The sequence below is a fragment of the Bison bison genome, unplaced genomic scaffold (assembly GCF_000754665.1).
Source record: "Bison bison bison isolate TAMUID 2011002044 unplaced genomic scaffold, Bison_UMD1.0 scf7180017864158, whole genome shotgun sequence".
Taxonomy (NCBI): domain Eukaryota; kingdom Metazoa; phylum Chordata; class Mammalia; order Artiodactyla; family Bovidae; genus Bison; species Bison bison.
The window spans coordinates 4,279,798-4,291,116 of NW_011494730.1; the positions used below are offsets into that span (position 1 = coordinate 4,279,798).

General features: G+C 50.8%; 1 protein-coding gene across 1 annotated transcript in view; it reads left to right on the top strand.

Moving 5' to 3' along the window:
- SAG (S-antigen; retina and pineal gland (arrestin)) overlaps positions 1–11,319 on the top strand; it is a 37,922-nt gene that overhangs the window by 21,463 nt on the left and 5,140 nt on the right. Inside the window, exons 10-14 of the mRNA XM_010841255.1 lie at positions 969–1,053; positions 2,950–3,022; positions 5,401–5,538; positions 7,613–7,690; positions 10,455–10,478. Coding sequence (XP_010839557.1) covers positions 969–1,053; positions 2,950–3,022; positions 5,401–5,538; positions 7,613–7,690; positions 10,455–10,478 — 398 coding nt within the window. The remainder of the gene's footprint in view (positions 1–968; positions 1,054–2,949; positions 3,023–5,400; positions 5,539–7,612; positions 7,691–10,454; positions 10,479–11,319) is intronic.

An 11,319-nucleotide genomic window follows, 5' to 3' on the forward strand; every position in this document is an offset into this window, starting at 1 on the left:
GAGCCGGCCTGCGGGGAGCCCGCCCGGGCCCTCAGCTGGGGGTGGGCTATGGGCAGTCTTGGGTGTAGTGGTAAATACCGACCTATGAGGATGACTGAACTTTTTCATAACTTGGAGTCGGTGAAGGTGACCCTTAGACTAGGGCCAAACTGGCCTGCATTCTACTCATCATGGGTCCCGGCAACCTGGGGAAGGCTTGCTCCCCCCACCCCATCGCTGCCTCAGGGAGCCTCTTAGTGCCGCGTCAGTGGGTGTTACAGATTGTTTGCTTCCCTCAAACTGAAGTTGGGCAGTAACGGTAAGGGGGTGGCTGTGTCACGTGTGAGCGTCATGGCCAAGAAAGGTGAAGAACCGCTGACCAGGGCTGTCTCTGGTTCCTCTGGTCAACAAGAGTCACACACACATTGACAGAAGCCCAGCAGACCGTATGTGTGCATGTGTGTATGTACACGCGTGTGTGCATGCATGTGTGTCTATGCATACATGAGTGTGCATGTGTGGTGTGCTCACATGTGTGTGCATGTATGTCTGCACGTGCATGCATGTGTGTGCATGCACGTGTGTGTGTGTGTGTGTGTGTGTGTGTGCAACAACATGCCCGTCTGGTATAACATGGAGTCATCACTGGACCAGCTCCACCTCTGCTCCCTCACCACATTCTCCTCTCTTTTCACTCATTCTGCCCCAAATAACTTCATAACCCCGCTCAAGCGCCCTGGGGCCAGCTCTGCGTGACACTCAGGACTTGGGTGTTGTGGCTGGAGCCCATGCCATCTCCTTGGCCTCCCACACACAGGGCAGAGCCTGCTCCAGACACATCCCCACAGGAGCCACGATGCCTTCACCTTGCCTTCCTCAAAAGCGTGGGAATTCAGCCACTTTGCCTCCAGTTGAAGGACTGGGATGAGTTTAGAAAGACATGACCAGGCTCTCTTCCCCTTTTCTGTCCCATCTGCTAACTTCTTCAGATCTATTACCACGGGGAACCCATTCCTGTGACCGTGGCCGTGACCAACAGCACAGAGAAGACAGTGAAGAAGATTAAAGTGCTAGGTAGGACCTTCTGCTCCAGGCTGGACGGCAGAGCCTTGCAAGTCCCCAGTGGCCATGTTTCCCGGGTCTCTCCTCTGGTCTCTCAGGCCCTCCTGGGTCCTTGGAACCTCCCGTTTGTCTCTGTTGTCAGGGCAGCAGGACCTTAGAGGAGGAGGTCCCTTAAGTGTCCTCTCTGTAGCCTCCTGCCCAGCTTAGAGCCGTCTTCCATCCTGGGACAGCACCCCCGACAGGATGTCTTCCCGTCCTTCCTTATCCTGCCTTCCTGGAGGGTCCAGGTCTCGGTGGGGAGGGAGGAGGGGGAGGGTTTCCCTTCTGCACAGAGTAGTGGGAGGGACCTAGCCTGGGAACCCTGGGCTCCCCTGTGGGCTCGTGCTGTGCACATCCTCTCAGAGTCCAGCGGGCAGTCACAGCAGGCCTTCCTGGTCTACCGTCCCGGGTTTCGTGATCTGTTGATTGAGCGCACTGGACATGCTTTGTAAATGGTCATCCCCACTGTCACTGCTGCTGTTGTGTCACCATGTAATGGCCCGGCCTCCCGTATATTCGGGAGAGGGGCCTCTGACTTACTGGTCCACTGGTCCAGCACACTGCCTCAGGACAAAGGGCGTCAAAGTGAGGGGGGTGCTCCGTGAACTCGGTCTCGTGTGGGCGAAGTAAAAAGATGTGATAGAATGACCTGGAAGGGAGACCTGTCCGTCCACTTCTCCCTCAGGCCCTTGATGACCGAGACAGACTTAGGGTGACCAACCGTCCTGGGTTAACCAGGACCCAGGACCAAGGACTTCCAGTGCTGAAATGGGCCAGTCCCAGGCAGACCGGGACAGCTGGTTACCTAAGTGCCATCCACTATGTTCCTCTCTCCCTCTTATCCATCATAGATAAGGCTCAGGAATCGGATGCACTCATACTGAAATATTCTAGGTTTTTCTTAATGCTAATATACATGTTTACATTAAGGCTTTGTTTTTATGTGAGTTTAGTTTCTATGCCTTTAAGTCTCTGTAGGACCTGGTGTGATTTATTTAGCATGTTGTATGTAGTGTTCCATATGGTATTTCACAAAGCAGCAGGATGGAGAAAGTACCATTTGATAATTATTTTTTAAGTTGTTTCTCAAAATTTTATGAATACTAACATCTGGACCCCTAATGTTTGAAAGAAGCTATTGAATTTCTGAAGCCAGATATTGAGAACTTTGTATAGGCTATGCACTGTGTTGATCAGTTTACACAAATTATTTCTTTTGATTCTCAAACTTGATTTACATGGAAATTAAAAATCATCTTTTTGAGGGCTTCCCTGGTGGTTCAGGAAGCTCCATACTTCCATTGTAGGAGGTGTGGGTTCAATCCCTGGTTGGAGAAATTATTCATGCTACAAGGTGTGACAAAAAAAAAATTAAAAATCACCTTTTTAATCATCATAACAACTATATAAGTTAGATGCAGTTATCACCCCCATTTTGCTGATGGGGAAATTGAGGCTCAGGAAGTTCTACTACCCCAGCGCTGATGGCTAGGCAGGGATTTGAGCCCAGGTAGTCTGGCCCCAGAGCCCACCTTCCTATCCACCACACCACAACCACAAACAATTGTGTGCTGCACAATTCATCAGGCAAGAATACTGGAGAGGGTTGCCATGCTGTCCCCCAGGGGACCTTCCTGACCCAGGGATGGAACCTGCCTCTCTTATGTCTCCTGCATTGGCAGGCGGGGTCTTTACCACTAGCGTCGCCTGGGAAGCCTGGCCTGAGGCCAGAACAGGTATCTCAGCCTTAAAGCTGAGCCTGAGAGGTGCACTCAGATGGCCATTAGAGAGGGAAGGCCAGCCAGGTCCCCCAGAAGGCAGCATGCAGGACCCCACACCGAGCCTCCCTATGCTGTCCCCCCTTTGCAGTGGAGCAAGTGGCCAACGTGGTTCTCTACTCGAGTGATTATTACATCAAGACGGTGGCTGCGGAGGAAACACAGTGAGTAGCGGGTTGGGTTTCTATTTCCTGGGCGGTTCCGGCTTCTTTGTCAAGTTCCCCTTTTCGGTCATTGCTGAAGAAGGAAGTAGAGCGGTCAGCCAGCTACCCAGCCTGCCACGTCCTTCCCCTTTTCTCACTTCAAGGGCTGCAAAGTCACAAGAGTTCTGAGAGCTGGGTCGAGCTAGGAAATGATGGGGAGCAGAAAAAGGAAGCCTGAATCGTCACAGCGGGAAGGGCTAGAGCTTTCTATTGATCCTTAAATAAGTGGGTAGGGATCGGATACTGTTTCTGACCCCCAGAACAGGTCATCAAATAACCTGTCAGTCCACATGAGGGTTCTCTATCTTTTGATCTCCACAATCTGAAAATCTGATACCATGATGAGGAGATTAGAATGCTATCTCAGTACTCCACCACTTGTCATGAGTGACTTTTCTCCCTCCATTAGAATAAAAATCAAATGGAAAACAAACAAACAGTAAAACCCAAATGAGAATCCTGCGATGGCTTCTTCATGGTGCAGCAAGAGACCTGACCGGTTTTGCTTTGTGCTAGGCACTCAGGTTCACAGCTTTCGGGGGGTTACCAACCCCCCCACCCAGGAAGGATCATTTGGGAAGGTGTTTTCCTGTTTTCCAAGCCCCATTGTAGGACAAAAATACTCTCATCGTTGGAGGAAGGCGGTGGAGTGAGGAAAGACAGCAGATTCAGCAAGAAAACATTACATAATATTTAAAAGGCCACTTCGGGATAAACTGTTACTTAAAGCAGAACCTGGCCTGAGTTTACATCTCAGGGGAGAAGAGGCAGGAAATGAACCTCTGACTGCCTCCGCCAGGCCAGGCCCAGGCTCAGTTCTACTTTCAGACGGCATCCTTGCCCATATCGGTGCCTGGAAGTCTTCCTGGCTCACCTGTTGGCATGTGCCCAACAACGATAGGAGGAAATGGTCCCCAGCGGAGGTTTCCCCTAATATACCCCATTATCCGGTCCTCTTTTCAGCTCATTTTGCATCAAAGAGTCCCAGAAAACTGGACACCATCCTCAGTACCCTCAAAAATGTGGGAGTGAAAGTGAGGCTCTGGGGGCTCTGGTAGGCAGGCCACCTGGGAACCAGGTCAGCCCTGATGCCCCTGCTGTTACCCACCACGCAGTCCCAGATCCCGAAGGTGCTGGGACATGGCCAGGTGGGGCTTTGGTCCAGGGTCTTGGCAGAGGCTGTTGGCCAGGGTGCAGCAGGACAGACCATAGTCCAAGCCCAGCCCCGGGGCCTCTTTCTACGGTAGTTATCTTGACAAGGTAATTTCTGCTTCTGTCACTCTGCTGCCCAAACCAAGCTTATTAAGAGAAGATTCCCCCCCGGTCCCAAATGCAAGGATGCGGGCCACCTTGTCTCAAGCAGGATTCTGTAAAGGGTGTGCCCAGGAGCCTCTTGTGTGCACTTGGAGGCTAGAGAAGCCACAGCCGCCTTCAACTCCCCAGGGAGATAGAGGAGGCTGGCAGTGGGGCTGCCCGTCTGTCTGGGGGCAGGCTGAGGAAAGGGCCCGAGGCTGGCTCCTGGGCAGGGCTTCTGGGGCCCTGTCTTCTCCTGACCGGGCACAGGGACGAAGGTTATGCTAGGAACATGGCTAGAGCCTGCCTGGGCTCTGCGATCAGAGAGCCCGTGAGGCTGCGCAGTGGCTGTTGGCATAGGCCTGGGGGCAGCTCGCGGGCGAGCAGCAGAGCTGACTCTCCAGCTTCCAATGCGGCTCTGTGAGCTGGGGACGCTGCCTGACCTGGGGAAACCACACTGAGGTGCCCTCCACTACACCCAGGCCCACCGTCTGGCAGGGGGTCCCTGTGTCTATCAGATGCTGGGGAACGCCCTGCCTGGTTGGTGATGGAGGAGATCTGGGGGAGAAAGAGCCTGTGCTGCTATGAACCCCAAACCTCCCAGTCTGTCCAGCTCACGTGGGAGACTCCCAGGGCACACATTGGTCCTCCTGACCGGGACGACACCCAGCCCGGGTTCTCTGCTGGTACTGACCAGTTGCCCTGTAGCCCATCATGTGCTTCACGGAGTCTTGGGAGAAAACAGGGTGTGGTCCCTGATCCTTGGGCCAGTCGGTCTCACTTCACCCCACAGAACATTCCAGAAATTCAGCCATGGGAGCAGGCTGAGAAATGCTCCAACGTTGCTGCCAGCCTGTTGTGAGACGTCACTCATGCTCTCCTCCTTCTCATAAGACATGCACAGCCCCTCTGGGCTGCCTTTCCCACAAGTTGCGGGGAACGTGGGTTCTGGGAACTGCGTGAGCGTAGACAAGGTCTCCTGGGGGCCCTGGTGGCCTTAAGCCTGTAAGAGCAACTGGCTAAATCGGCCGTGTTTCTTCCTGCAGGGAAAAAGTGCCGCCAAACAGCTCGCTGACCAAGACGCTGACGCTGGTGCCCTTGCTGGCCAACAACCGTGAGAGAAGGGGCATCGCCCTGGACGGGAAGATCAAGCACGAGGACACGAACCTGGCCTCCAGCACCATGTGAGCCCCCGAGACTCGGTGCTGGGGGAGGTGGGGGGAAGGGGTCTGCGCTCCTTCTCGTCCTAGCCCTGGGCTCACGGCTGGCACGTGGTGTGGTGGCCGGCGGTGCAAAGCCAGCACTCAGTGGCCCACCGGGGATCCCTCGCCCGCACCTGCCATGATGTAGCGACTGCAGCTCTGGGCTCTGGAGACAGCCTTGTGCCGAAGCCCCGCTCCCTTGCTCTGTCTGGGCCACCCCATCAGCTGTCTGAGCAAGGACCTCAGTTTCCCCATCCTTAGGGTATGAGAGCTGACATGGATTACGGGAGACAGGCCACATCAAATGTGGGGCCCAGCACACAGCGAGTGCTCCAGAAAAGTCAGCTAGTACCTCTGAGAAATAGCATCAGCTAGCATTGAACTGAGTGCCTCATGAAAGATGGAAACATCATTTATTCATTTCCATCTGGAAAGGTAAGGAACAGGGGGTCCTGAGGGCTACGGACGTCAGCTCAATTTAAATGAAGCTAAGCACTGATCTGCTGACCCAGCTCAGAATGTTGGGCTGAATTGAGCCAGCGGATCCAGTAAAAACTAGATCGAAGCTTCTAAGTCAAATACCCCTGCCACTCCTCACTGCCCTCCGGGGCTTCTGTTCCTGGGAGCGTGTGTGGGATGAGCCCTGAGGGTTGGGGTAGGAGCTGTGACCAGGCTGGGGGCTCACTGCCAGCTCCCCATACCACCCCCACCCCCATCCTGTGTGACCCACGGCCCCAGTAATCGCCTCCAGGTGATGCTGTCTGGAAAAGCTCTGAGACGAACAGCTGGGGCAGTGAACATCAGGCAGAAAGGAGGATCATGGGAGTCAAAGGGTTTCTGAGGACGATTTTCCAGCTGGCGTGTTAGATTCTAAGCATGTCTGTGAGCTCTGGGAGATGGGCAAACAGGAAGACAACACCCTAGATCCAGGAACTCAGGGGTGAAGGAATCACAAAGTTCAAAATGGCATGTGCGTTTGTAAAGACCTTCTGTGATTCGTGGAGTAGTACATAAACAGCCCGTCTCTCCATGCTTTCTTTGGTAAGAAAGGTGAATTTCTACTCATTTCATGGATGAGGAAATTGAGGTTTCACCAGATGAAAGGCTCAGCCAAGGACACTGGGTCAGTCAGTGTTAGAGCAAAGCCCATCCCTAGTCCCCAGCCTCGAGTTGAGGCTTTCAAATTGTGGTGCTGTGGAGAAGATTCTTGAGAGTCCCTTGGACAGCAAGGAGATCCAACCAGTCCATCCTGAAGCAAATCAGTCCTGAATATTCATTGGAAGGTTTGATATTGAAGCTCCAATACTTTGTCCACCTGATGAGAAGAGCTGACTGATTGGAAAAGATTCTGATGCTGGGAGAGCCTGAGGGCAGGAAGAGAAGGGGGCAACAGATGATGAAATGGTTGGATGGTGTCACCGACTCAACTGACATGAATGTGAAAGTCGCTCAGTCGTGTCTGACTCTTTGTGACCCCATGGACTATACAGTCCATGGAATTCTCCAGGCCAGAATACTGGAGTGGGTAGCCTTTCCCTTCTCCAGGGGAACTTTCCAACCCAGGGATCAAACCCAGGTCTCCTGCATTGCAGGTGGATGCATTCTTTACCAGCTGAGCCACCAAGGGATCCCAAGAATACTGGACTGGGTAGTCTACCCATTCTTCAGCAGATCTTCTTGACCTGGGAATCGAACGGGGTCTCCTGCATTGCAGGCAGATTCTTTACCAACTGAGCTACCTGGGAAGCCCATGAGTTTGAGCAAACTCCAGGAGATAGCGAAGGACAGGGAAGCCTAGCATGTGACAGTCCATGGAGTTGCAAAGAGTTGGATACAACTTAGTGACTGAATGATGACAAATCCAGAGCCCCCGATCCACCGAGTGTCAGGGCTGCCTTCCAGCTCCCCAGTGAGGACGCAGCAGAACATGAATGATCTGGTCTCTTGGAGAGGGTGGTACCCTACTTGGGGAGCCTAGGGAGAAGGGTTGATCCATCGGGTCTCTGCTTCCTACTGCTCCTCTGCATTCTTCCATTTTTCTTTTCTGTTTGAACAGCATAAAGGAGGGAATAGACAAGACCGTCATGGGGATCCTGGTGTCTTACCAGATCAAGGTGAAGCTCACGGTGTCAGGGTGAGTGTCCACACCCCAACATGCCACCTGCTCTGTCTGGCTGTCAGCCATCTGAATGGTTTTGTTCCCCAGCGATTGGGAGACAGAAGGCAAGAAAGGTCCACAAATTCTACCAATTACATGGTAGGGTTTGAGAAAGACTCTATTTGTCTAGTTTCACAATTCTGCCTGATGTAACATTACAGAGAAAAAGGTAGAAAAGCAGACTGCAAAACACATACACTACGGGTACCTCCTTGCAGTCCAAGGGACTCTCAAGAGTCTTCTCCAACACCACAGTTCAAAAGCATCAATTCTCCGGCGCTCAGCCTTCTTTATAGTCCAACTCTCACATCCATACATGACCACTGGAAAAGCCATAGTCTTGACTAGACGGAGCTTTGTTTGCAAAGTAATGTCTCTGCTTTTTAATATGCTGTCTGGGTTGGTCATAGCTTTTCTTCCAAGGAATGTCTTTTAATTTCATGGCTGCAGTCACCATTTGCAGTGATTTTGGAGCCCAAGAAAATAAAGTCTGTCACTGTTTCCATTGTTTCCTCTTCTATTTGCCGTGGAGTGATGGGATCAGATGCCATGATCTTAGTTTCTTGAATGTTGAGTGTTAAGCCAGCTTTTTCACTCTCCTCTTTCACTTTCATTCAGAGGCTCTTTAGTTCTTCTTTGCTTTCTGCCATAAGGGTGGTGTCATCTGCATATCTGAGGTTATTGATATTTCTCCCAGCAATCTTGATTCCAGCTTGTGCTTCATCCAGCCCAGCATTTCGCATGATGTACTCTACATATAAGTTAAATAAGTAGGGTGATAGTATACAACCATGACATACTCCTTTCCCAATTTGGAACCAGTATTTTGTTCCATGTCCGGTTCTAAATGTTGCTTCTTGACCTGCATACAGATTTCTCAGGAGTCAGGTAAGGTGGTCTGGTATTCCCAACTCTTGAAGAATTTTCCACAGTTTGTTGTCATCTCCCCAGTCAAAGGGTTTGACGTTATCAATAAAACAGAAGTAGATGTTTTTCTGGAACTCTTGCTTTTTCTATGATCCAACAGATGTTGGCAATTTGCTCTCTGGTTCCTCTGCCTTTTCTAAATCCAGCTTGAACATCTGGAAGTTCATGGTTCACATACTGTTAAAGCCTGGCTTGGAGAATTTTGAGCATTACTTTGCTAGCGTGTGAGATGAGGGCAATTGTGTGGTAGTTTGAGCATTCTTTGGCATTGCCCTTCTTTGGGATTGGAATGAAAAATGACCTTTTCCAATCTTGTGGCCACTGCTGAGTTTTCCAGATTTGTTGGCATATTGATTTTAGCACTTTCACAGCATTATCTTTTAGGATTTAAAATAACTCAACTGGAGTTCCATCACCTCCACTAGCTTTGTTTGTAGTGATGCTTCCTGAGGTCCACTTGACTTTGCATTTCAGGATGTCTGGCTCTAGGTGAGTGATCACACCATCATGGTTATCTGGGTCATGAAGATCTTTTTTGTACAGTTTTTCTGTGTATTCTTGCCACCTCTTCTTAATATCTTCTGCTTCTGTTGGGTCCCTGCTATTTCTGTCCTTTATTGAGCCCATCTTTGCATGAAATGTTCCCTTGGCATCTCTAATTTCCTTGAAGAGCTCTCTAGTTCTCTTCAGAAAAGCAAGGCTGCTGGGAAATGAGGTCACAGTGTGTCTCAGGAGGCTCCATCCATGATGGGGGGCCTTCTCACCCCCCAAAATCATTACAGGACTGGGTAGTCTCCTTTTCACACTAGAGCACAGATATCTCATAGTTCTGAGGAAATGGTTTTCCATCTTTTTTTAAATTCAATTTCTTTCAATTTAAAAATCTCACCAAGGTACTTCCCTGGTGGTCCTGTGATTAAAATTGTGTGCTTCCAACTCAGTGGGTGTGGTTCAATTCCTAGTTGGGGAACTAAGATCCTACATGCCACGTGGTATGGTCCAAAAAAAAAGAAAGAAATCTCATCAAAAGGGAAAAACTCAACTTCTCATTTTCCTTTTCAAATTCCATTGCCAAAGGCCAACTGGCCTTTTACCTTAATGAGTCCTGGGTAGTTCAGCCATCAAGGCAAATCTATGTGTATATTCCATAAGTCTCAGTGGACGAAGAGTTCCCCCAAATTTTGGTTGGGACCACAAAGTAGAACATGGGTTGATTTTGCAGATTTTGTTAACACAGCATTGTAGTTGTCCTGTTCTACAAAGCGAATAGTGTTGAGACTTCCCTGGCAGTCCAGTCGTTAAGACTCTGTGTTTCCAACGCCAGGGACACAAGTTCAATTCCTGGCTCTGGAATTAAGATCCAAAATGTGCTGCAGCAAGGACAAGATACATATGATATGAGATGAGATATATGTATATATATACACACACACACATATATATATAGTGTCTATATCTATAAAGTGTATGGTGCTTTCTTTCACTTTCTCTCAGAGGCTCTAAAACAGAGTCGAATGTAGCAGTCAAGGTAAGCGTTTAGCAGGTATTTCATGGTGACCTTTGTGGCCACGAGAGAAATTCTGGACTGGGGTTTATTCTTGAACTTTAGGGCTTTAACTAATCCACTTGAGAAAGACATGGAGTCACAAGCAGAGAGGAATAGCGGAGTGCACCGTGAGGAGCACAAAGATCCTGAAAGTTGTGGGTGATGAAGGACCCGAGGGGTGTGTATCCATCTCTGAATAACGGCAAGGAGGGGTGTGTTGCCACCGTGGACAGTCCCCACAGCCCTGTTTGTGTTTTTGTTTCCTAGCCTTCTGGGAGAGCTCACATCCAGGTAAGCCTCGTCGCCATCCTTCTCTGCCTGATTCCAGGGTCTGAAGGGGACAAACCCGGGGTTTAAAACAGGACCGTGAAGGCCGGTTTCCCAGTGTCGTGCTCAGGACGTGGGGAACCTTGCCCGCTCACGCTGTGCGGACCTTGGCTGACGGGTGTGAGGCTGGGGTGTTTCGTGGAGACTAGCTGGGTCTGCCCCTGGATGGAGACACACACGTAGAGCCACCCTCAGAGAACAGGCACACTCCACGCAGTTGCCCCTGTGTGTACGCACGTGTGTTCAGGGGTGAAATGGACATAATGCGAAGTCTACCATTTTAACCATTTAAACCTGTGCAGTTGAGGAACTTCCCTGGTGGTCCACCGGTTAAGACTGTGCTTCTAATGCAGGGGGCACAGGTTCAATCCCTGGTCAGGAAACAGACTCACATGCCGCTCGGTGCCACCAAAACAGAAAAAAACACCACACGATAGAGTTCAGTGGCGTCAAGGACACTCACAGAGTTGCGTGACTGTCCCCATTCTCCGGTCCTTGTACCCGTGCCCGTCCCAAAAGGAAGCCCCGTGCCTGTGGAGCCGTCTCTCCCACTCTCCCCACTACTCGGCAACTGCTTACCTACCTTCGCTCTGCAGATTTGCCTCATTTGGACACTTTGTATGAACGGAATCAGGCAGTTGTTCCCTCGTGACCAGCCCCCGCTGGGCGCGTTCGCAGTGTCCCTGTCGTCAGTGCTTCTCTCCTGTTTGCGGCTGAGATTCAGCCCATGCTGTGAGTGGACCACGTTGTGTTCGTCCATTCATGGCGGCTGGACACTTGGGTTGTCTCCATCTTCGGGCCTTTG